Source organism: Grampus griseus, assembly GCF_964374135.1.
Source record: "Grampus griseus genome assembly, chromosome: 5".
NCBI lineage: Eukaryota > Metazoa > Chordata > Mammalia > Artiodactyla > Delphinidae > Grampus > Grampus griseus.
The window spans coordinates 39,880,662-39,907,850 of NC_138998.1; the positions used below are offsets into that span (position 1 = coordinate 39,880,662).

A 27,189-nucleotide genomic window follows, 5' to 3' on the forward strand; every position below is an offset into this window, starting at 1 on the left:
GATAAACGCCCTGTCACAGTGTTTGCTCCAGCCACAGCTATTTCTGGTTTCCATTTGTACTCCATAGAAATGTGTCTTCCCTTAGCAACTATGTGACCCTTTATTTCATTCTCTTCTCAAAGTGAAATGTTTTCTTAATTATGAAAAAGCAATACATGCCCAGTCTCTTTTAAAAAACAAAATCAGAAAACAGTTTTTAGGAAATACTCAAAAGATTATCACCTTAAATTTTTATGTATGTCTTTCAACTTTTAGTGTGTCTAGTTTGCATGTATGTGTTTATGTATATGGTAGATATTGATATACATATTAAATTTGCATATGAATTTTTAATGAGTCTTATTAACTTTTCTTCACTTATTAATTACGATTTTCTTTCCAAGCCAATGTACATTTACTTTGTGTGCAATTGTATTGGCATATTTTGTTCGTATTACGATTTGATAAATACTTTTCTGTGTTGACTATGTATACTGCTGTGTTTTAAATATCCTTCTTATGCAGACCTTAATACACTCATCCAATTATTTCCTTAGGTTAGAGTTCTAAAACTATAATTATTACCCAGTATGTGTACAGTGTTATTTTTGGGTTTTTTGCGGGGGGGTTTTGCGGTACGCGGGCCTCTCACTGCTGTGGCCTCTCCCGTTGCGGAACACAGGCTCCGGACGCGCAGGCTCAGCGGCCATGGCTCACGGGCCCCGCCGCTTTGCGGCATGTGGGATCTTCCTGGACCGGGGCACGACCCCGTGTCCCCTGCATCGGCAGGCAGACTCTCAACCACTGTGCCACCAGGGAAGCCCTGTACAGTGTTTTAAGCGTTTGTTGCATAATGCCAAATTGTTCTCAAAAAGACGGTTCTAATTCATTTACTAATAGTAGCATATGCAAATAATTTTTCCAAGTCTTTGAACACTAGGTACTCTTCAGTTTGTTGTAAGTTTGCTAATCTGATATAAATACTAAAAAATAGCATTTTAACTTATTTTCCTAATGAGTGTATACATTTCATGCGTTTTGTTGGCCATTTTCGATTTTTATATTAATTGTTCGTGTTTTCTGCCCTTTCTTGTTTTTGTCTTTCTCTTAAAGATTTTAAGTACCTTTTTTTTTAGAATGTTTAAAGCAAATGTTATTGTTAGTAAGTTTAAAATACTAACAGTTTTGAATGTTAAAACATTTCTGTAGCGTTTATCAGAGCAAGAAGAATATTTGAATGTCCAAGTTAAGGAACTTGAAGCTAATGTACTTGCTACAGCCCCTGACCAAAAAAAGCAGAAATTGCTAGAAGAAAATGTTACTGCTTTCAAGACAGGTATGTTTAAGGATATACACTTTTTTTCCCCCTGTGTGGTCAAAAACAGGTTTGTAATATTTAGAATGTTTAAGATAGCAGTTTGTAGAATAAAAAGTAGATTTCATATATTATAGACAAGTGACCACTCTGTTTTAATGGTTTTTGTTTTTATTTCTCAGAAGGTTATAAAGTACTATTAAGTACTTCATTTGACAGATAAGAAAACTGAGGCACAGAATGGTTTATACAATTTGCCCAAGGTCGCATAGCATATGGTGGTGGTATAGGAATTCAGGAACAAGTCAGTCTGATTCTGATACCCATGCTTTTAATTTTATATTTTGTATACTTTGGCCCAGTCTTCCTAAGGACCCTTCAAGATAGTAGTTATTTTATTTGTTTGAGAGCTTAGAGAAAACACATTTTTCCTTCCAGAACTTTTTCTTCTTGTATATAAACATATAAGTGTTCTTCCAAAAGCTTTCAGCAAGAAAGGGAATTAGATCATAGGCTCATAGTCAGAATTGACTTTGACATTAAAATCCTCTGATCATGCACTTGAGCAGCCCTGCTTCTATTTCCATGTTGGCTTCAATTAAACATAGGTGGATGTGCATCTTATTGCACGAGGAGGTAATGGTGAGTTACACAGTATCTTAGGGACACCAACAAACACAGTGAGCCTTCATCATGTCCTCAAGAAAGACCCTTGTTACAGTCTGGTTCATGAGCAAAGGAAGGCAAATACTGATTGTTCATCTGAAAGAACTAGATGGACTGGAATTGGAGCAATTATCCAGATGTTCAAAAAATGAGGTCGAGTTTTCTTCCCAAAGAAAAAGAGGTAAAAAGATTGTAAGCAGACAGATGTCCACTGGGCATATTGAATATTAATATATAGCTGTATTAATTTTTTTATTTTTGTGGTCATATTTATCTACGTTTTTAATATTGAGGCATTCACTCAGATAGCATCTGCTACTGGCCAAGCTTTGTTTTAGGTGCTGTTGATCAAGCAGTGAACAAAATAAAGTCCCTCTTTTCAAGGAACTCACACTTAAAAGATGGGGAAGATAATAAATACATTGCATACTGTATCAGGTGGTGCTAGGTGATAAAAGTAAAACCAGGAAAACAGGATGGGATGGGGATTCAGATAGACACAGTGGTTATACAGGCCACTGCCAGAGATACTTGAGCAGAGACCCAGTGGAAGTATGAGTGGACATGTGGATATTTGGGAGAAGAACATTTCAGGAAGAATGTAGAGGAGTAAGTAGAGGCCCTGGGGCAGGAAGGACTATGCCAGAAGTTTCTAGGAACACTAGGAAGCCAGAGTGGCTAGAGTTAAACGATGGAAGAATCCAGATAATGTAGAGCCTTATAAGCCCTGCCTCCATGTGAAATTAAAAGCCATTGGAAAGTCATATACAGGGAAGTGATATAATCTGTCAGGACTCTTTTTTCCTTGCATTTATTTTGGGTATATATTTTGTCCTTGGAGACACAGGGACTTCACCCGACCCCTCCTTCCCCAGAATACCTACAATATTTGTTGTTTGCTTTGATGGAACCTAATGGTCAATTAAAACAAAAAATGTGTATCTTTGTCATTTATAGCAGCACTTTCACAGACTACAGGAATCTGTATTCTTGTTTGAAAGGGAATCCTTGACTTCATTAGGAGCCCCATATATATTTACTCTCATGGAAACACTGGCTATTATTAGTAGACTCTGTTAATATCTAATATGGAAGCCCATTTCTGCAAGCGTATCTTTAAGATTATATATTTTATTTTACATTAATTTATATTTTTAAAATCTCTGGCTGTTGTGTAGAGAATAGAGTAAGGGGAGCAAGGTGGTATAAAATAGTGACTTCAAAATTATAGACTACCTGATGTTAGTTTTCCCCTCCTACTTCTAATAGACATGCTACTATAGATAGGGAAAAGAATTTTTAATGCATGTTAGGTACTTGAAAATAAGGAAGAAGATGTTCTGAAGGGTGGAACCCTTCCCAGTTGCATACCTGGCCCATCCCCCAGTATAAGTCATGATGCCAGACCCCACAGCAGCTGGTACTCTACCCCACAAGGGAGCTAAGCATACAGACAGCCTAATGGAACTTAAACTACAGAGAACATCGCCACTTTGAGCAAAAGAATTCCTTCAATAAATACATTATTTTAGTATCCTTAGGGGGAGAGGGGGATTCAGAAGACAAAAAAAGGGCAGGGTTTTGTTTTGCTTTGTTTTTTTAAAAAAGCCAAGTGGTGATCTCAGAAATATAAAGAATAGAGGTTGGAGTTAAACTCACTAGATGAGTTTGAAAGATCAGACTAAAGAATTCTCTGATAATGTAGGACAAAAAGATGAATACTAAGTTGTGAGATTTGGAGAATATTGAAATTCCAATCTACCTAACAGGAGAGAAGAGACAATCTAGAGGAACAACAGTTAAGTCTTTATCTAATCTTTTCCTCTTAGCACATCCTACCTCCTTTCCCCTATGCTAAATGTATCGATACACTCCTCCCATAGGAGCTTTATGGGAGTCTCTTTCCATAAGTTGGCTCTGTTTCTGCTTGCTTTTCTAGACATAGATATTGAAAGCTTGAACTCCTTACCTTTTTGCCACCTTTCATCCTTCCTATATTGTATAGTGATTAGGATTCAAATATGGAGAACAGAATCCACTCTGGTTAGTACAGATATGATTTGGGGTGTGGGGGTGTGTGTGTGTTTAACAAAGATTGTTTACAGAATCACTATGATGGCTTAAGAAATTCTAGCTTGAACATGAAGAATAATTTCCAGAGCTACTCTGTAGAACCATGAAAGGAACTATACTGCCTCTTCTACAACTGGAAAGTCATCTCTCAAATGGGGAAGATGAGGGACTTCCCTGGTGGTCCAGCGGCTAAGACTCCACGCCCCCAGTGCAGGGGGCCTGGGTTCGATCCCTGGTCAGGGAACTAGATCTCACATGCTGCAACTAAGAGTTCGCATACCGTAACTAAAGACCTGGCACAGCCAAATAAATAAATACCAAATTGGGAAGATGACACTACAACTGCCAACAACAGAAGCACATTGTACCTACTATAATCTACACTGTCAAAGTTAATGCCAGTGCCTGTCAGTATTCACAAAGCTTTTGACAGGACACCAGAGCCTCCAACACCACCAAGAAAATTCAGACTTTTCCATGACTGCCAGCAGAAACATGCTCAACTTATCAGTTTTGCTATCCAAATTGTGTGAACTTTTTTTGACTGAATAAAACAACCACAATTTTCTTCACCCCGGGCAGTAGTCAGGCACATAGTCTATCTAAGGGTAAAAATCATTATGAGACCAATAGTCAAGAAAGTACCCTAAAAACTTTTGAAAAGAGCTTCAGGGCATGAAGCCAGTAAGAGATAAGTGGGTTATGTTCACAGCTGAGCCAGAGAATTTAACCATGTGTTGTTATATAACACCATTTGTTTTGACTTGGGCATTCTGGTTTTGTGTTTTGGGGTTTGTTTGGTTTTTTTTGAGGTACTTTTCCTTAAATGTCTAAAATTTCTTGGGCATGCATCAGGTTAAGTCATATTGACTGAAGAGATTTACATCTAACAAGTGACGCTCATTAGCGTAGAAACACAAATTAATTTCACTTTTTTTTTTTTCCAGAGTATAACAATGTGGCTGAGAGAGCTGGTAAAGTGGAAGCTGAGGTTAAAAGGTTACACAATATTATCGTAGAAATTAATAACCATAAACTCAAGGCCCAACAAGACAAACTTGATAAAATAAACAAACAGTTAGATGAATGTGCTTCTGCTATTACTAAAGCCCAAGTAGCAATCAAGACTGCTGACAGGTAGAGTATGCATACTACCCTGTCTTCCTCTTCCCTACATCCCCTTTTTAAACTTAATGTCCATTAAATGTTTCTGTTACTGTTACTTATTAAGCCCTTCTGACATGTTGTTACCTAATAGGAGTTTTGGTGGGCACCTATAATAAACATCATATGACTAGTTTTTAAAAACATAAACGGGTATGCTTTGGCAAAATGTGGTTATATAATTCCCAAGTTTGTGAGGACACAGAAGTCAGAGTTTCATTTCTCTGGCTTAAAGGGAGTAGAGGGTGATTCATTGAAATAGATCTAGGTTTTAGGAGAGTAAGAAGGTTGAGATTTCTTAGCAAAATTGTTTTAATAACTTAAATTTTTAATTAACCTGATTAATTTAATTAACTAGATTCCATTGTCCCAAAAAGTTTTTAATACGTTCATAACAGATCTTGTTTTTAAATTAATTTTCAGAGTATTAAAGTATTTCTAAAATAATTAAAGCTAAATATGTATAAAAATGTTGAAATGTAAACATCTGTTTCTTTTGTCTTAAAATTATAACATGAGTCACATTTGATTATCTGGTTATTCCGCTATTACAGTGTCTTTTGTTCAAAGATAAGGTGCTAATAATAAGCCATATGTTTTGCCTAAACACAATTATCAGTCAAAATAGAAGTAACTTCATTAAGGGAAAAAGTAGTCTGTGTGTGTGGTCATGTGTCCAGTTTCCTCCCCGCTCCACCCTGCCAAAAACACTTGTTTGCCCTGACTTGAACCAGGGCGTATTTATTTACTTGATGGTATAGCTTCATGGGTGTAAAGATTTAAGAATCTCCAATCTGACAAGAAAATGACAAGAATATAATAATCCAATGGACAATTTTGCTTCATAGTCTAAGTCTAAAAGCTTATATAAGGAAGTTTTATTAATTTATACTGAGAGTTTAATAAAATATACAATATCCCACAAGTGTATGTATAAACATAAAAAACCAATTCAAGGATTTTAGTAAATCATAAATTTTAAAATATGATGAAAAAAATGTTACATTGATGTCATGAAAAGTTCTTTGGTAGGTTTTCAGAAGTAGAATAACAAATCACACATTACCACATTTTTAATATATGATTTTGCTTGTTTAGAAATCTTAAAAAAGCACAAGACTCTGTCTTTCGCACAGAGAAAGAAATAAAAGATACTGAGAAAGAAGTAGATGACTTAACAGCAGAGCTAAAAAGTCTTGAAGACAAAGCAGCAGAGGTCGTAAAGAATGCAAATGCTGCAGAGGTAAGACATGGAGAGGGGAGAGGATGGTATTTCAAGCAATTAAGATTTATAGATGTCAATACCTTGCCTAGTAAGCACTCAATAAGTTAAACTTATATTAACTTTCATCTGTACAGTAAAAATGAGTACTGTATTGTAACTTTTCAGTAAATAAAAACATTTTCATTTAAAGTGGAAGGGGCGTGGGGAGAGATTGCTTGCTTCTTCATCTTTGTAATGTGAAAATCCCTGTTCTGTTTGAGAAGATCATATCTGTAGCATTTCTTCTTGGTTTTTAGGAGTCCTTACCAGAGATGCAGAAAGAACATCGTAACCTACTTAAAGAACTAAAAGTAATTCAGGAAAATGAACATGCTCTTCAAAAAGATGCACTTAGTATTAAGTTGAAACTTGAACAAGTAGATGGTCATATTGGTGAACATAATTCTAAAATAAAATACTGGCAAAAAGAGGTGAGAATTGTTATGGATAGTTAAATGTAACTTTAAGATATCCTTTATGAAAAAAGGTTAGGGTTTGTTTTTGTGTTTTTGAGGTATGTTGTGATTCTTAATTTCATGGTGTATAATCACTTCTCAGGTTTATGGGGGCAAAATGAACAGTATATAGGAGTTATTATATACAGAAAAATATGCATAATGGTCAGAATTAGTCAACATTTTCAGCCCAGGGCTGATAACGGAGATTTAACAAATGGCTACATGAACACCTGGAACACTACAACTATTTTTCTTGAAGTCCTTTGAAACATAGTTGATACACAAATTAGTTACCACTCCTTAGTATCTGTTGTTTTGATAGGCAGTTTGTCATATTAATTTGTGAGGTTTAACAATGAATTATAATACTATGCCTTTTCTAACACTGATCTAACTTAAACTTTTAGATTTCAAAAATATCATTGCATCCCATAGAAGATAATCCTGTTGAAGAGATTCCACTTCTAAGCCCAGAAGATCTTGAAGCAATCAAGAACCCAGATTCCATAACAAATCAAATTGCACTCTTGGAAGCCCAGTGTCATGAAATGAAACCAAACCTTGGTGCCATTGCAGAGTATAAAAAGAAGGTACAAATAAACTGTAATAGTCAGGAAGTCGCTACACCTTAGCCTAAATTGTGGCCTTTATTTTATATAATTAGCAGTGTTATTTCTCATCTCAAATGTATAACTGAATTGATGTTTTTCTCATTCTTTTCATAGGAAGAATTATATTTACAGCGGGTAGCAGAATTGGACAAAATTACTTATGAAAGAGATAATTTTAGACAGGCATATGAAGATCTTCGGAAACAAAGGCTTAATGAATTCATGGCAGGTTTTTATATAATAACAAATAAATTAAAGGAAAATTACCAAATGCTTACTTTGGGAGGTGATGCTGAGCTGGAGCTTGTAGACAGCTTGGATCCTTTCTCTGAAGGAATCATGTTCAGGTTTGTAATTATGCTGTATACTGAGTTTCGGATTCTTCTGTTATATCTCTACATATTCTCCAAACTCAGTATTTTTTTTAGGGGTGGGATGTGAAGGTTAGATGTACAACTTGTTTTATTTCATAAATACTAGTTTGCCTAGATATTAGTTTACAGCATAAATTCTAGGCAAACAGTAAATACTTGATTTTACAGAATATTTGTCTAATTTTCGAGGCATTTCAATCTAACATATGTATTTTAAAATTGGAAAGCAAAAAGTGCATTGGAAACAGAGGGAAAATACCAAGAATTACTTGTTAGCTTGCTGTTTAAATCTTAAATTTTTGTCAGGTGTTCCTGTGTGTTCATCCTCCAATAACATGTTTATAAAAGAACCCCTCAGAAGTTTATATTCGTGAAAAGGAAATTAGAGATTCCCAAGGAAGGTGGTAGAAGCCAGTTATGGGAAACAAATCACGAAGTCTTAATTTAGCTTTACAAGTAATTTGACTGACGAGATTTTCTTAATTATTTCAGTGTCCGACCACCTAAGAAAAGTTGGAAGAAGATCTTCAACCTTTCAGGAGGAGAGAAAACACTTAGTTCATTGGCTTTAGTATTTGCTCTTCACCACTACAAACCCACTCCCCTGTACTTCATGGATGAGATTGATGCAGCCCTTGATTTCAAAAATGTTTCCATTGTTGCATTTTATATATATGTAAGTAATCATTTAGAGCTTTTCATTTTGAAAATTTTATGGGTTCCCTAAACATTACAGATGAAATTCTTTGACTTATTTCTTTTGAGCTTTTTTCCCTGTTCTCTAATCCCACATCCCATGGTATTAAAGGAGGCCACATCCTTTATTTCAGCCAAATAGTTCCATTTTGGAAAAGTGAAATATAAATGGATAATGTAAATGAGTAGCAGAAACACAGCTAGAAATTTTTTTTCTATATCTTTTTTCTACTAGAAGAATTCTAGGCAACCATCCTTCCAAATACCCGAATTCTTCTCAAACCCAAATACTGTTTCATGAATTAATCCATGTTGTCATTCTTCATGTTAATTAATTATGTCATGTTGAATTTACTGTCAAGAAATATTTCAGGGAAGTAAAGCTTAGATGTTTATTATATGATTTATATATTTATAATATATGTATAATTTTTCTAATTTATTCTTTCTTTCTCTTTAGGAACAAACAAAAAATGCCCAGTTCATAATAATTTCTCTTCGAAATAATATGTTTGAGATTTCAGATAGACTTATTGGAATTTACAAGACATACAATATAACAAAAAGTGTTGCAGTAAACCCAAAAGAAATTGCATCTAAAGGACTTTGCTAAACTTGTTTATACTGAAGATTTCTCAGATTGAATCACCGCAGATTCAGCGTACTGTATTTACTGACTTTCTATTTGTAAAGGGTTATAAATTATATAAAATACATATTCTTAAACTGGATCATATAACTAGTTTCTGTTTTATGCTGTTACTTAAGAGACATGCAAGTGTAATAAAATATTCTCTATATCTGCTTCTAGGAGATTGTAAGAAACTGACAACTTTATAAGCAGCAGACTATGGAGAAAATAAGATGCCTGGGGTGGGGGGTGGGGGGGTTAGGTGACTTACCCTTAGCCCCAAACTGCTACCTGCAGAGTTAAAAGTGAACAGTACAGTTCTAAACTAGATCATGTTACCAAGACACAGCATACTCTCATGGACCTTTGACCTATGCTGGAGAAGCCTATCAACTGCTACTATAGTAAAATTTTTAAGGTATTTCACTTAGTAATTTAGATAGTCACTATTACCCAAATCCTAGAAACTTTTTTTTTTAACCGTCATTCTGAATTATAAGGATGAGAATTTAAATACTGTGTTCTTTTCTAAAACTTGATATGCTTGACTGTTTAAAACACTTGCAAAAAGGGTCAGCAAATATGTCTGAAATAACTTGGCTATCTCATTAGTTGAAAAGGAAAAATACCCACTTCAGAAAAAGAATAAAGTGTATAAGGACTAATTTCCTTAGTATAAATGGCAATTAAGATGGAGTGCTGTTTGCCCATCAAGTTGTCAAGGGTTTTTTGTTGTTGTGTTACACTGTATTGGCCCAAGAATATTATAATGCTACTGGAAGCCAGCAACCACTTGGTTTTCAAAAGAAATTTTGGTATTGATTCAAAAGTCTGCCCTAGCTATTCAGTTTCTAGAATATTGATCCTGAGGAATTAAAATTAAAAATTACCATGTTGTTCAATGCAGTATTGTTTAGGTACTAAAACCCAACAAAGACAGTCTGTATCATAATATAACCGTTAAAAGTGTAAATACATTAGCATGGACTTAAATAAAGCAAGATCTATAACTCAAGTATGGTCATTTGTTTTAAATCAAGATTATACAAGGGAAAAGTAACTAGAAAAAAGTATCAACATAATCAAGGGCTTTTTCATTGGTGAGAACAGAGGTGAATGGAATTTAATATTTTTATATTATATTTTAATAACCAATGGAGTAGTAAAGCTTAGTACTTTTTATTTTATCTATTTATTTAATTTGGTGCTGCATTGGGTCTTCACTGCTGCACGTGGGTTTTCTCTAGTTGCTGAGAGCAGGGGCTACTCTGTTGTGGTGCGCAGGCTTCTCATTGCGGTGGCTTGTTGTGGAGTACGGGCTCTAGGCACGTGGGCAGTAATTGTGGCACACTGGATCTAGAGCGCAGGCTCAGTAGTTGTGGTGCACGGGCTTAGTTGCTCCACGGCATGTGGGATCTTCCCAGACCAGGGCTCGAACCTGTGTCCCCTGTGTTGGCAGGCGGATTCTTAACCACTGCACCACCAAGGGAAGCACCCAGTACTAACTTTTAAAGAGTTAAAGTAGATAGATAGTGCCCGTAAGTCCATATGAAAATCCCAAAGCAACCACTCCCGAGTTTGACTGCCCTATTAAGCCACTCAATGCTTATATCAAAATGAGTTTATTAAAATATATACTTTTGTTATACATAAACTTAGAAATATTTCAGGATTACATACTTTAAATTTTACAGTCTCATCCTCCTGATAAAAATACAAAAAGAAGAGCATGTATAAGACTCAGTTATTTGTATATTTGACTATATTCATGCACACTACATAAAATTTATCCAACAGTAAAGTTCTACTAAAAACTGGCAAGTTACAAAAAATATTAAGGTCAAACTTAAAATGCTTCAGTTTTTAGCTGTGATTCATAGACATAGATTAAAAAATCTTGGCTTAAATCCTTTAAAAATGTAGCACGACAGATGAACTCTGAAAATACATGGAGTCTCATATACTAGATACATGGCCTTGGGCAATTTACTTTTGTATCTGTTTCCTAATCTACAAAAGTGAGGATTAATACACACGAGAAATACGAGATTACAATTTTGACACATAATACCTAACATTTCAGTGCTAATACGTATTCCAAAAAGTATGTGGCATTTTTGTGTTGTAACTATTACTTTAATCAAGTCGATGCAACTTCAGTCTAAAGTCAGTTGGTAAGCTGAATATATACCTCCTCCACCTCCAGATGTTCTTTGCCCACACAACAGTTAGTCGTGCTATTCTGATTCTGATGTTCTGATTCTGATCATAAATTGACAATACAGCCAGCCGTCTTAGTGTTCAGACTTGTTCTCAGTAGATAAGACACTAAGGAGTATTTTACAACTAGTGCCCTGAGTACAGTCACAGCTATAGGACCTAATCTGACCTGGAAAATGTGTGAACTAAGTAAGGCTCCTAAATATGTAATCCAAGAGCCAATTTGGAATTTCTGGAAAGTGAGTGAGCTTATACTTACGATTACAAGGACAAAAGGGCTAAGAGCCCTACCACAAGCACCACGGTTCAGCCCCTGTTAATAAAAAGGAAACTAAATCAAAGGGATTTGACTTAATGACTAAGTAGGCTCCCTTTATAACACAATTCAAGAAAATACGATCAAATTATTGGTACTTTGGCATTAGCATAAGAGAAAGTTCAACAGAAAATTTTAGACCTAACAGTTAACATGATGCCATTCAAATATGATGAGGGTGGGATATATCAATAATATTCCATTCTAGTAACATGTTTTAGAGTTTTTAGCCAAGAACTGATTTGACTGACATGACTAAGACTACACAAAATTAAATACAATCCTAAAATAAATTTACACAAACCATAGAATAATAAGTACTAGGGAATGTTACTGTTTGGTCCCTAATGGCACTTTAGCGTTCCCAAAGCAATAGTTTTATTAGGAGTGAATGCTGATATAAACATTTTAGAGCTCTTAAATCTACCTAAAACACATTGTGTGTGGATCACGTACATTTGATCAAACACATCTTTAAGCAATCCACTCTATGAGACTTTGCTACTTGAATTTAAAACCTCTTCTCACCATCATTTGTCCATTCAAAAGTGTCAAGCTTATACCTTTCGGGATTTTGCCATCTTTTAATTAAAAGCTACGTATACACAAAGAACTGCAGAGCCAACCACTGCAGTATATAATGCTAAAAGATAATATTGGTACAAGAATATTTAAATATCAGTGATACTAAGTCAACCTCTCAAACCAATAGAAATGGGATAATACTCAAAATCAAGTAATTACTAGATTTTGTTCTGGTTTTCAGAAAACGAGAGACATTGTCTCATTTCTAACTTTTGATGACACATTTTCTATTCAACAGAAGCATGAAAGGGATTATATTTGTTGCAACTCTAATAAACTTTAGCTTGCTATTTTATTTATCCGTGCTACCCCTATTGCTCCATTTAGCAATGGTCATTAATTAGTCTCTGCTGTACAGAATAAGCCTACTTAATTCAGATTTGAATTTTCAACAAATTATTTTCCACATGAATTCCTTCAGTAAATATAAAGTGTGACACAGTAGATTCTTTAAATCATGCACATTCTTACATAAACTTTGGTAAACAGATAGAGAGGCTTCAGAAAAACATATTGAGGTGATTTCATTTAAAAAGGTCATTATGTGTTGGTTAAAAAAGAGGATCAGCGTCAGCATCACTGAAATTAGTGTAACTATAACAATGTTTAGAATCTTTAAAAATTCAACTTCTTTTTCCTCCTTATCAGGCCAGGAACATGGCATCCTTTTTGAAGAAATTTTCATTTCAGGAATGAGAAGTTTCTTAATCTGTCCAATTTCTGTTCTGCTCCATTCTTCTTTCAGTACTTGGCTTACTTGAGGATAAATTTCAACAGGCTGGACCTCAGGGAGTGGTCTTTGTTTCAAGACCTGCACACGTTGGCGGACATCATCAACTTTTTCAAGAAATTTAAGTGGAGGCTCTTCTTGTAAAGATGTTGTCAGTGTCACTAATTCACGCTGCTGCTCTCTTATTTCTTTCATTCTTTCAATTTGTGGAGTATATTCTAGATTAATCAGATTGCCAACATCACAAAGAGCAGTTAGGAAAAAATTTTTTTTTTGTTCTAATGTATCACTAAGCTCCTTAAAATACTGGAGAACAACTTCCTTATCACCTTGGACCATTTTCTCTGAAAGAGATTTTTGTTCTTCCATCTTTTCAATAAGACGGGTAAGATCTGCCCAGTGTGTGTCAGTTAACTGTTCAAGTAGTTTTTCAGGCGTGTCCTTTTCTTTCATATAGGCACTTTGAAGGTCATCTATAGGATGACCATGATGTTGACCTATGGTAAGGCAATGACCACAAACTAATTTTTTATCCAGGAGACAGTAAACATTTAACGGCTGCCTGTAATGTTCAGGGCAGGTGACAATATCTGGATGGTCTTCTTGCTGGTACTTTTCAATAATAGCCCTTAACGCAAAATTAACAGGTAAAGACTCAATACCAGTTGGAGCAATTTCAATAATACTTCTGCAGTTAGGGCACTTGAGTGGAATGCGTAAAGGTCTCCATATATAAAAGTTACCAGATGCCTGTAGAACATTTTCCAAGCAATTTCTACAAAATGTATGAGAGCATGGTAGTACACGAGGATCTTCAAAAATACTGTAACAAATAGGACATGTTAACTCATCCTCAAAATTGTGCATTTCCTGTCAAGAGAAAAAAGTATTTTAATTCTACATATAACAAAGACACATGCACATATTATGTAAAGTTTTAGGTGTTAACCTCCAAATTGTTAATATACTGTACTTGTCATTTAAAAGAGTAAGACTTTTAAAATTAGCTTTCTATATAATGCAATTCCTAACACTGAATAATTGATCACCTTTAAGAGCTTATTTACTTTGGGATGTTCTGTTGAAGTCTATTTAATGATTATAACTAGTCTGTGCAACTTTTTACATTCTAAGATGCTAAAATCAAAACTATACACAAATCATGAATAGGTAAGACTAAATATTTCTATGAAATAAAAAGTTAATTCTTAACAAAATTACATTCTTCAATTCACACTCAGTTGGCTCAACCATAGTTTCTAAAGTAAGTTATTAAATTTCTAACTGTTCTATAAATTTCAAGCTTCTTGAATTTTGGAGTATTAGCGTGTATGCTTAAAGCCCTGGATCAGCACAGTGTAATAGTATCAAGTAATATTAATTTTAAGATTTGGAAGGGAGTAATATTTCTGAATTAGTCCTTGCGATAAAAAAGTTTGAAAGATGAAGTGTTGATTGTGGTAATTATGAATTACGGACCACTAGAGCATTAGTGGTAAAGAACATCATTAGTCATCTTTCCTTCATGAAAGAAATCCAGCAACAGTTCAGAGACCCTCTCTGACACAAGTAACTTGACGTCTTGGCAAGCTATTACCGATATTTCCAACAAGCCTTCCACGTGCCATTCATGCAAAATCTAAAGCTTACCAAATCCTCCTCTATAAAAACTGTTAGAAGTATCTACAAATAACTAATTGTACTTTTAAGAAACAAAAACCTCTTCAGACTTTTTTTTACAGCTCTTATGCACCTCATCTTCACCAACTGCAAAACCCAACTCATTCATTCTTCAAGTCTCAAGCTGAGTCCCACCTCCTCCCCCAGATTAGGTCCCCTAATCTCACTGAACACTGCACTTCTACTTTATAGCGAGCACTTAGATGGAGTTTATTTAAAAGAATTTTGTCGGAATTCCTGCAGGTCCAGTGGTTAGGACTCAGCACTTTCACTACCGGGGCCTGGGTTCGATGCCTGGTCAGGGAACTAATATCCCACAAGCTGCGTAGCGCAGTCAAAAAAATAAAGAATTTTGTAACATTTTTCAATACATTAGAATATAAGCCTGCAATAAGGGCAGGAATTGTATCTAAGCACAGAAGTTGACACACAGTAGGCATTCACTCAATGTTGGTTGAATAAACACTGCCCCTTAAGAGACCAATGTTAATAAAATGCCAGACCTTAGTTTTGGGGTTTTTTTTTTTCTTTAAATAGCAAAATCTCTGCTTAAGAAAAGCTTTTATCAAGAGTCCATCAGAAAATAGAAAATACTCCATTCAGACTGACAATATTAAGAACCGTAATGAGCCAAGATGTGAGAGACTAATAAGCCTGAACTCTGAGGCATTCCAGGAAACAAAAATAACTGGACAACAGAAGATGACATTCACTGCAGATAAATTTAAGTGCCTACATGTTGGGAAGCCTTTATGACTACCCTTTACCTACAGAGAGCTCTGAAATAGAAAAACCACCCAAGAAAAACGTTTCTCAGTTTATTTCAGTGATGTCAGAATTCATAATGAAGGAATAAACAGAATAGCACTTTGCAAAGGAATAAAATGTGAGCATTGGACATATATTCAATTTAGATTTAATATCAGAGTTATTTAATGTAAGTACCAAAAATCAACTCTAAAACAGAACCCAACCTTTCCCTCCAAAGTCCTATATTTGTCAAAAAGTTAGAAATCATTTTCCCTGGGAACTCATTTAAGGACCCAAAAGCTCAACTTTCTTTAGAATGAAGATATTCAGTAACAATATTGTAAAGAAAATATCATCTCTTAAACTTACATAAAGTGGAAGCAAATATCCTGGTCTCAAAAGTTACTTCCATAGCACATAAAATTTTTAACAAAATTTAATCAGAAACGTGTAGATAACTTGAAGATACAGAAATCAAATCTAAGACTACCCTCTTCCAGCTGATTTTTGAAAAACTGATTTTAGGCAACAAATTTGTAAGTCAGAACTGGCTAACAGAAGTAAGCCTGGTTGAAAATAACTACGTAAGGCCAGGAACTTTCTAACTCTGGTTGCTGCCTGAGAAACAGAAGATAAAGGTGGCTATCATGCTTAGGGGCTAGTTTTTACAGAAACTAGTATGAAATTTTATGCATCAGAAATTTTCCATAACCAGCCTAGACTCCTGAGGGGGAATAAAAGAGCAAAAAAATTTTCCTATGAATATTTTCTGGTATGAACATCTTGGATTTAGCTATGCTGTGTGTATGTAACAACACTGGAAACTAGAAGACAATGAAGCAATTCTTCAATATTCTCGGGAAAACATGGCTTCCAACCTAAAATTCTATACTCAGACAAAGTAAATAAATTTTGTAGATAGTCTAAAGATAGTTTAACACAAGAGGTCTCAAAACTGAACCACCCATCACCCACCCTTTCTAAAGAAGCTGCTGCAGGAAGAAAAGAAAAACAATAATTCTCACCAGGATAACTATGAAAGGAAGTCCTGGATAACTGTGCAGCAAGCCTAGAGAAATAGTAGTCTGGAGGAAGAAGACAAATCCAGAAGGAATGCTTTTAAGTAAATAAATGGAACTGACAACATTTCACGTGTCTGAACATATTGAGAGGTAATGAGAAAACTAAATTTAGGGAAAAGTGATGGAATCATGAAAAGAGGAAATACTACAACACATTATATAGCTCAATTGTCCTATTTGTTATAATATTTTAAATATTAAATACTGATTTTACCAAAAAGCATGACTGTTAAGGATTCAATGTGTCTCCCCAAACTCGTAAGTTGAAATCGTAACCCTTAATGTGATGGTATTAATGAGGTAGAGCCTTTGGGAGGTAATTAGGTCATCCGAGTAGAGCCCTCATGAATGAGATTAGGCCCTTATAGGAAGAAGAGATACAGGGCTTGCTGCCTCTCTTTCTCTGCTCTTGGCCATGTGAAGACACAGCAGGAAAATGGCCACCTGCAAAGCAGGAAGAGAGCTTTCTCCAGAACCCAACTTTGCCAGCATCCTGATCCTGGACTTCCCAGCCTCCAAAACTGCAAAAACATAAATGACTGTTGTTTAAGCCACCTAGTCTATGGTATTTTTGTTATAACAGCCCAAACTAAGAAACTGACAAAATTATGTTGGGAGGAGGGAATAAGGGAAGGAAACAAAGTTTAAGAACTTTGTTTTATCTTAATCTTCTCTTATAAGAAGTCAATACATGCCGAAAAGTGAAAAATCAAGAAATCACATTAAAAGCAAATTATTTATGAATAAAGAAGCAATACCAAAAGAAATATTTAAAAGAAATGAAGTGACTGCTTCTGGAATCAGGAATCAAGAGTGGGGAGAGTGAGGGCAGGAGGCTGCTGTTTTTCATTATAAGCCTAAGTTCTGTTTTACTTTCAACTATTAACATACAATTTAAAATATTAAAATTTTAAATAAAGAAATAAAGACAATCCCACATGCATCCAGGAAGAAAAGTAAGATACCCCAAAAAGGAAAACAATACATAATAGTGTCAGAATTCTCTGGGAGACTATAATTTCCAAAGATGGCCACAACAATTAACTCCCACATGTTGTTCTGTGATGTGACTTTGCTGATATTCTCCTATCAAGAGATGAAATCTATTCTCCTCTCAAAAAGATCTGGGCTTGGGGCTTCCCTGGTGGTCCAGTGGTTAAGAATCTGCCTTCCAATGCACAGGAAGTGGATTTGATCCCTGGTCAGGGAACTAAGATCCCACATGCTGTGGGGCAAGTAAGCCCATGTGCTGTGGAGCCTGCACCACAACTAGAGAGAAGCCCGCATGCCGCGACGAAGATCCCGCGTGCCGCAACTAAGACCCCATGCAGCCAAATAAATAAATAAATAGTTAAAAAAAAAAAAAAGATCTGGACAGGACATGTGACTGCTCTGAACAATCTGATACAAGTGACACTATGACAGTTCTGGGTATAGCCCTTAGCTAGCCTAGCAGATTGCTGCCTCTTCGCTATGTGAAAAGTCTAGGCTACTCTGCTGATGAGAGAGGCCAAAACGAGAAGCAATGAGGTGCCAGACATGTGAGTGAAAAAGCCATCTTGGACATGCAGCCATCCAAACCATCAGACGTTTGTTACACAGCAGTAGATAACCAGAACATCTCCGGAGCAACTAGGAATGCTAAAAGACATGTAGCAATCAATATCCACAAGGATCTGGAAGGAAAAGGATATGACCTAAGAATTCTATACCCAGCCAAGATGTAATTTATCCATATGAAATAATAAAAATACTCTTTAGCAAAATCTACAGGGTTAAAAAAAAGTTCTACATGGCAGAGCTGAAGCCATATACTTTCATTAACAAACAGAAGTAGTATAAAAAGGATTTATCTAAAAAGAAAAAGAGAAAAGAAAATGAACCTAGGAAAAGCAGAAGAAAATTCTAATGCATGATGAAAACCATGAATTAAAATATAGAAAATTGTTAGAGTTGATAAACCCAAGAGCTGGCTTTTTAAATAAACAAGCCAGGGGCTACAGGGGACTTTGGAGAGTTGTTATTTAATGAGTGCACAGTTTCACTTTGGAAACGTGAAAAAGTTCGGAAGATAGATGGTGATGGTTGCACAACAATGTGGGATGTACTTAATGCCACTGACTACACACTTAAAAACGGTTAAAATGGGGCTTCCATGGTGGCGCAGTGGTTGGGAGTTCGCCTGCCGATGCAGGGGACGCGGGTTCGTGCCCTGGTCCGGGAGGGTCCCGCATACCGCGGAGCGGCTGGGCTCTTGCGCCGTGGCCACTGGGCCTGCGCGTCCCGGGCCTGTGCTCCGCAACGGGAGAGGCCGCAACGGTGCAACGGTGACAGGCCCGCGTACCACAAAAAAAAAAAAAAAAGGTTGAAATGGTAAATTTTATGTATGTTTCAAAACAATAAAAAAACTTTAAAATGTTTAAGTGTCTTGCCTATTAACCAGCCTTTCCCGTCAAATTAATTTTAGAATTGATTTATATTAATATATAATTTTAAAAAACAAAAAAAATTAAAATAACCCATGTAAAATGTTATTTTCCTCCAGTGGGTACTAAAAGCCCAAGTACAAATTGATAACTTAGTTCAAGATGTTCTGCTTCCCTTTTAAAAGTCACCAAGAGGGCTTCCCTGGTGGCGCAGTGGTTGCGAGTCCGCCTGCCAATGCAGGGGACACGGGTTTGTGCCCTGGTCCGGGAAGATCCCACGTGCTGCGGAGCAGCTGGGCCCGTGAGCCGTGGCCGCTGAGCCTGCGCGTCCGGAGCCTGTGCTCCGCAACGGGAGAGGCCACAACAGTGAGAGGCCCACATACCGGGAAAAAAAAAAAAAAAAGTCACCAAGAAATATGAACGTAAAAAAGAAATCTTTTCGGAAATAAACCTGAAGCTAAATCATCTACGTATAAATTATTTCACAAATGTCTTGTGCTTAAGTGTCAAAAATAAACACATTACTGAATTTCTAAACTTTCTATGCAGTCTTTCTCCAGAGGGCCGATTTCCTATGGAGACTCCATAATGTCTAACCAGCATATTATGGATGGTCAGCACTGACAGCAGATGATGGAGAACTGGGCAGTACCAAAAATATCATTACCCATTCTCCTGTGTAAACTATTCTTTAAGTTTTAATTCCCTAATGCATTATTGCCTTTCATCTCTACACATGAATGGTTATAAAACATTCATTACATTTTACACCTTCTGAAGAGAAATTTGCCACATTATAGTTAGATGACTTGCTCTAGGACTTAGAGTGAGTCAGCTATAAGTCTGGGAAAATTCAAGAGGTGCCACTTCCCAGGCTGGGTCTCACATCTTTGTGGCCCTACCTAATAAAAAGCACATTTTATGCAATTCAAGACTTACTTTAGAAATACTACATTTGTGCCATCTATAAATATGGGGCAAGATTTTTAAAATACTTTTGTACATATAAATGTACAAAAATAATGAAGGATCACCTAACTCTTTCAAAACAAAATCCTATGGTCAGATCTGATTTTAACTCTGCCCATTTGCACTGTTTTCCTGCATTTTGACATCAACCTGTTTCCCCAAACTAAAAAAGAAACTATTAATGCAATTTAACCAGGAACTGATACGAGCAGTTAAGATTTTCTTTGCTTTTTTAAAATATTTTTAAAAGTGAAAAATACATATATATTTGGTGGGAAAAATTCAGCAATATGTTTGCTGAAAAGAAATGTTAAAACTAACATCACTGGACTTCCCTGGTGGCACAGAGGTTGAGAATCCGCCTGCCAATGCAGGGGACACGGGTTCGAGCCCCGGTCCAGGAAGATTCCACATGCCGTGGAGCAACTAAGCCCGTGAGCCACAACTACTGAGCCTGTGCTCTAGAGCCTGCGAGCCACAACTACTGAGCCTGCATGGCATAACTACTGAAGCCCACCCATCTAGAGCCCGTGCTCAGCAACCAGAGGAGCCACCGCAGTGAGAAGCCCACACTGCAACGAAGAGTAGCCCCCGCTCGACGCAACTAGAGAAAGGCCCGCACGTAGCAATGAAGACCCAGTGCAGCCAAAAATAAATAAATAAATTAAAAAGAAAAAAAAAACTAATATCACCCAAAACTAAAATTTCGTCTTGCCAGAATAAACTATGGTACCTTAAAGGATAGCTACTTGGTCATTAAAATGGAATGCAGACCAATATGAAAATATATGGTAAAAAGGTATCCAGATAACTTAATAAATTCAACTTGCAGATCTGTATGTGTTAAATGTGTGTGTCTGTATTAAGATACACACATCCTTGTAAGATTTCTAGAAGAGTAAACAAGAGTTAACAGTGACTAACTTTAAGATATAGGTCAGATAAGGGAGTTGTTTACTTTTCACTTTATGATCCTTCTATATGGTTTGAATTTTATACACCACCAACATACACACCTTTTTTCAAAAGATTTAAAACTTTCCCCTTACATTTTAAATCACAAGCTCAGTAAAAATTTACTGAAAATTTCTTTGGTATTTACTTAATCTCCCAGAACTTACCACTTCGTTGACCTTCTGGTTTGCAGACTGAATATATATCTTCAACTTTTTCAGATTCTTTTATTTTTATTCTAAAATAAAAATAATTTTATCTTAATGTTCTAGACTTATATTCTCAAGACGTATGTTAAGTATGATATCATAGGGAATGATATCGTGGTAATTTCACTGTCTTTGACGTTTACCTTCCCTAAGCGTCACTGTGTTTTTTTAAAAGTAGCGACAAATATCAACAGCTGTGGTGCAGCAGGATAGGTATCACCTGTACCTTGAAAATCCCAAGTCTGTGACCAAATAAATTGCCACAAAGTACCTCTTTTTATAGCGTCAAGTATCTTATGAGCTCTTGAAAATATTAGCCAACAATCGTGATGACGGAGCAAACATTCACCGTCAGTTTAGACTGCTGAAAGTTAACTGGAAGACAAGTAGCACCCATGAGAGTGAAATATTTTGCCAGCTTAAAATTATAAATCTTGATTTAGGTTATACCCATTAATACGTCTGTTCATCTCTCAATTCTGCCATTTAAATGCTGACAGACCCTGGGTCAGTTTTACCTAGTGCCCCTCAGAACTGACGTTTCACATCTGTAAAATGGGCATAACTACACCTACGCGGTTAAGTCCAATGAGAATGCCTCCCAGAGAAAGGGCTCGAAACAGCAGTGCCCTTGCCCTTCCCCTTCCCGAAGGTTTGTGACAAATCCTCCCGGGCCTCTCTCCCAACGCGCCTCGGCGCCCTCCTTTCCGAGCCGCCGCGAGGCCGCCCAGCTCGGCGGAGTCCAGCTTCTCTCCGCCTCCCCACCACAGAGGGCCTTCTCCCTCACGGAAATGCAGTTCCTTATTGGCGGGAGGAAAACGAGGTCCCCCAAACTCTCCACCTGGAACAAGAGGGACCCAAGACGCGGGGCCCAAGCTAGCCCTCTCCATCACCAAGCCCCAAACACATGCAGTACACCAGCCTGCGTTACAGGGAAAGAAGAGGGACCAAGAGCCGCCTTGTCGGACCTAAGAGAAGCTCCTTATAAACTCACCGTGGGGAAGGGAAAACCAGGCAACTCCACCAGCAGAAACAGAGCTCCACAGCCTGCGGGCTGACGCAGAGAGCTACTCAAATTCCCGCCCTCCCTCCTCTGCCCTGAGGGCCTTCAGGTTCCCAGATGAGGCGGGGCTTGAGAGCCTCAAGACGCAGGCGCAGTCTCCCGGCAACCTTCAACTGCGTAGCATCAGCCAATAGGAAGAGCGCGGGGCCGCTGTTCGAAAGTAAACCGCCGACCCCTGGGGCCGAGGCGGGGGCGTGATCTCTAGGACTTGGCACGAGGCCCGCGGCGAGTTTTCTGTGCCTGCGCACTAGGCGTGGGCTGCCGCTGCGGAGCTCCAGAGGCGCGCCGCAGGGGACGCTTCAGTGTGCGGGGGTGCTTCTTGCAGCCGTGACCCTGGCCTGGAGTCCCTCTTGGGGCCGCGGGATGGCGTCCCGGGAAAGGCGGGGCCTGGCGGAGGCAGACGATATTTACAAAAAGGATTCGTAGGGCTATTTTTTTTTTAACCTTGAGCCAAGCCGGCACGTCCTGATTCTAGACTTTAAAGCGCGGCGTCTTGCATTGTGACTTAATAGGTTCCCTGAGGCTTCCTGAGCGCAAACGCACCCCAGTGGGCAAGCGCCGTCCTCCCCTAAGCCCGGGTTTCCTTTTGTTTACGGTATCTGGAGACATAAACCCAGCAGAGTAATTGGTTCAGCATAGGAGGAGAGGGCTTCTGATTATTGAGAATTCTCTTGTACTTAAGGAGACCTATCTCTGCGGGCTACTGGGACCTTAGGACTCATTTAGGACTATCTCCCTCTGTCTCTCCCTATTCTTCCTCCCACTTCTGCCCCCTCTTTCCACGTTATGAAATTATTGCCTGGCAATGACTGTTGCAAAGAAGTCCTGACTTCCAGTTCAATTTTTCCTCCAAGTCCCTATTTCACCTTCTTAACCCTTAGAATTAGAAAGCAAACAGTTCAGTAGTCCCTTCGCAGTTTCTTTTTCTTCAGAGACTTTATCCAGCTGTATGGCAAGACACTTTCATCACAGCTTCCCTCTCTAAAATGGAGTTAGAGGTCATTTACAGCTGTGCTAAATAAAGCTATGAGCCTCTGTATACTGTGCATTGCCGGTACTTTCAGGTCTTAGTTTCTTATACAGTAAATTACAGAAAAATATTAAACAGAATAAAAGTAATATCAGTGAGTCCTGAGTCCATCTCAGATGTCTTCACCAATTCAGCTGCTGAAGAGTTTGCTTATGATGTGTGGATTCCAGTGATATCCAAGATATCCGCTGTTAACAAGGTGGCATATATCCGTTTAGATTTTATTATGCACATAGGTTTTCTATTTAAACATTGTAGTCATCCTGATAAACAGTTTTTTAACTTGCTGTCAAAACAATATGTTGTGACTCTTTCCATAGCAATAAATGCAGTATACTTCTGTAAAAATATTCTTTCTTAAAAAAAGTATAAGGCAGATGTTAACAATGGACTTTGAATGATTATGATGTGTCCATGTAGATGCATCACTTGTAACAAAGGTATCACTCTAGTGGAGGATGTTGATAATGTGGGAGACTATGCATGGGGAGTAGGGCAGGAAATATATGGGAAATCTCTGTACCTTCCCCTCAATTTTGCTGTGAACGTAAAATTTCTCTAAAAATAAGATAAAGTCTTAATATTTTTTTAAATTTAAGTGTAATTGCCTCTAGAATGCATGAATATTGCTGAATAATGCCTTGAGCTATAATTTTTCCCACCTGTGTTTCCCCCTGCACTTCCTTACCTAAAGAGTTATGTATGTAGCAAGAAAGCAGAAGTACCTTTCACTAGACTTCACTGGCATTTGTTTTCCAAAAAGCCTCAATCTCCTCAATCCATTGAGATAAATAACATTGAAGGGAAGAGGCTGAATGTTTGGGAGAAGTAAAAAGAGAGAAGCCCCCGAATAGAGATTAATCGGACCTAGTGGAGGGAAGCTATGACACCTAAAAGGAAGGGCTACATCTGTTCCTACAGGGAGACTGGCTTAGAGGCCCATGGATTCCCAACTCTACCAAAGATTTCTATAACCCAGCATGACCAGGAAGTGGCAGAGAGCTACAGAAGCCTACAAAAACAACGGCGGCCTCAGCAACAACAGTCAACTCTTGGCATACGTGGGTTCGTGGACTGTGATTCATGCACTCTCCAGAAGATAATGTTGGCCTGGAAAGACTAGACAAGAGTAACACTCAGATGTACAAGTACATGCTTAAAATCCATAAGCTTGAAACTCTGAGGTGCTAAGGTGCTCAGCCACCCAAAAAAAAAAAGTGAGGAGGGAGAAAGCTCAGCTGCTCTGGGTCTCTGCCTGCATACTTGCACCAATCTCCTTTTGCTGGAATGCAGGAAAAGGATAAAAGATGAGAAATTTTTTGTGGTTATTAACAGGTCATACGAAGAGGAGGCAATAAAACATGAATTTTATGACAAACTTTGGTGCTTAGGTCAGACTCTCTACTTCTGTCTCCAGAGCCAAAACAGGAGGTCTCAGTCACAGAGAGGTGCCCCGTAGGCAAGCTAAAACACTTTCTGATTTGGGGTTTTAATAGCTACTGAGTTTAAATACCTCTCTGTTGTCTCCCATCACATTGGCCTCACAGAATTATAGTAAAGAGAACATGCGATTTTCCAAATTATAAGGCACCCATGGTTCATCTCTAGGACTTCAAAGAAAGCACAGCCACAACTGGTGCCATGATTACAGTGGCAGTGAGTCAGGGACAATGAGCTAGGAGGATTTACCTAACAGTTCTGAGAAGGCCATTTTATCCGGAAAGAAAAGCACTCAGCATGATGCAGTGGAGTTCACAGACTCAGGGATTTGGAATTGGAAGAGATCTTAGACGCAATCTAGAAAAACCTCATCTTCAGAAGAGAAAAGCCTACTGACCATGTTGGCATTGCCTTAAATAACCTGAGTTTGAGCCCAAGTTTGATATTAGTACCTAAAATTATATAAACTACACAGTTTTAAACATTAGAATATATTACATAGAATTTATTTTTACACAGTCCTTTTCAGCTGTATCTCTGAATGCAGCTTGGAAAACTAAAAGGATGTCTTCTGTTCAACAGTAGTTTACCTCCTAACTAGTTTCCCTTTCACTTATTGTCTATCATTAAGAATCATTTTATTTCAAATGCTGCTTTTTTTTTTTTTTTTTTTTTGGCTGCGTTGGGTCTTCGTTTCTGCGCACGGGCTTTCTCTAGTTGTGGTGAGCGGGGGCTACTCTTGATTGTGATGCGCGGGCTTCTCGTTGTGGTGGCTTCTCTCGTTGCAGAGCACGGGCTCTAGGCATGCGGGCTTCAGTAGTTGCGGGCTTCAGTAGTTGCAGACATGGGCTCGGTAGTTGTGGCTCGCAGGCTCTAGAGAGCAGGCTCAGTAGTTGTGGTGCTTAGTTGCTCCGCGGCATGTGGGATCTTCCTGGACCAATGTCCCCTGCATTGGCAGGTGGATTCTTAACCACTGCGCCACCAGGGAAGTCCGCTGCTAACTTTTTTTTGAGTGGGGAGCCACTAACTGTTTTTTTTATTAAGATATAATTGACACATAACATATTTGTTTCAGGTGTACAACAAAATGATTTGATATTTGTATATATTGCAAAATGATCACCACAATAAGTCTAGTTAACATCCATCGCCACAGTTACAATTTTTTTCTTGTGTTTAGAACTTTTAAGATCTACTCTTTTAACAACTTTCAAATATATAATACAGAATCATTAACTATAGTCATCATGCTGTACATTACAGCCCCAGTGACTTGCTTATTTTATAACTGGAAGTTTGTACCTTTTGAAACCTTCACCCATTTCAACCACTCCCCACGCCATTGCCTCTGGCAACCACCAATCTGTTCTCTGTATCAATGAGTTTTGTGCGTTTTTTTTGGCAGGAGGGTAGATTCCACATATAACAGATCTTTCAGTATTTGTCTTTCTCTGTCACTTAGCGTAATGCTGTTAAGGTCCATCCATGTCATCACAAATGGCAAGATTTCCTTCTTTTTATATATATCACGACTTCTTTATCCATTTATCCATCAATCAACTCTTAGGTTCCTTTCATGTCTTGGCTATTGTAAATAATCCTGCAATGAACAAGGGGGTGCAGATACCTTTTCAAGGTAGTTTTTTTGTTTCCTTCAAATAAATACCAGAAGTGGAATTTGTTGGATCATATGCCACAAGTTTTTTTAAATGTTCAGTTTTATGGGTGGCTTTAACCTTAAATAAATTTGGAGATCTCTTAATTTAGGCACTTAATATTCAATTTTCTAGAACATTCTGTGTAACTGTTATGCCATCATCACATTTATTTTAATTATCCAAACATTTTGAATTTCAAGAATTTTTTCTTATATGTCATTCACAGAATTTTAATTTTGATACAGTCATTTAATTCTCTAATCTATTTCATCAAACCAATATTTGGTTTTTGCCTAATAAATGCACAACATGAAAGATACAAAAACATAGGTCCTGTACTCAAGTTGCTTTTCTAAGTGAGCTAACACTCAGATACAGTACTTTTAAATGATAATATCAGATAAACTGTAGTCTAGAGTGATTGTACAGCAAACTGGGACAAGGAGTCTAGATCTGAAGTGTGGAATTCCCCAGACTGCTGTGACTGGTGACCTGGTAGCTGGAGCTGCACATAGGTGACCTTCACCTGTTTTGAGGTCCATAGAGAGGTTTCTATAGTAGATACAAATCAGAGTGTCTGCCCACCTCAAAATTAGATCCTCATTGGTCATATCTGTACTACACCACATTTTCAGGTTATGGTCTCTATCTCCTCTATTTAGAATGGTTGAATTTGCAGCAAGAAAGACAAGTCTGAGAGTGGCTAATATATTCCCAAGCCTGGTTGGCATCACAGTTGAAAAATCAAGAAACATTCGTTCAGTTAGAACACACCCTCACGCCATGCACAAAAATAAACTCAAAATGGCTTAAAGACTTAAACATGAGACATGATATCATAAAACT

General features: G+C 37.5%; 2 protein-coding genes across 2 annotated transcripts in view; one reads left to right on the plus strand and one right to left on the minus strand.

Moving 5' to 3' along the window:
• Positions 1-10,246, plus strand: part of SMC4 (structural maintenance of chromosomes 4) — a 34,509-nt gene extending 24,263 nt beyond the window's left edge. The window contains exons 17-24 of the mRNA XM_082654356.1: positions 1,189-1,315; positions 4,981-5,170; positions 6,296-6,440; positions 6,719-6,892; positions 7,327-7,509; positions 7,645-7,877; positions 8,397-8,580; positions 9,061-10,246. Coding sequence (XP_082510482.1) covers positions 1,189-1,315; positions 4,981-5,170; positions 6,296-6,440; positions 6,719-6,892; positions 7,327-7,509; positions 7,645-7,877; positions 8,397-8,580; positions 9,061-9,213 — 1,389 coding nt within the window. The 3' untranslated portion in view covers positions 9,214-10,246. The remainder of the gene's footprint in view (positions 1-1,188; positions 1,316-4,980; positions 5,171-6,295; positions 6,441-6,718; positions 6,893-7,326; positions 7,510-7,644; positions 7,878-8,396; positions 8,581-9,060) is intronic.
• A 2,410-nt stretch (positions 10,247-12,656) lies between these two features.
• TRIM59 (tripartite motif containing 59) lies at positions 12,657-13,949 on the minus strand (the record flags this gene model as incomplete). The annotated part of the gene is made up of 1 exon (XM_082654983.1): positions 12,657-13,949. The coding sequence occupies one exon, from the start codon at positions 13,947-13,949 to the stop codon at positions 12,741-12,743; it is 1,209 nt and encodes a 402-aa protein (XP_082511109.1). The 3' UTR covers positions 12,657-12,740.
• Positions 13,950-27,189: the final 13,240 nt, after the last annotated feature.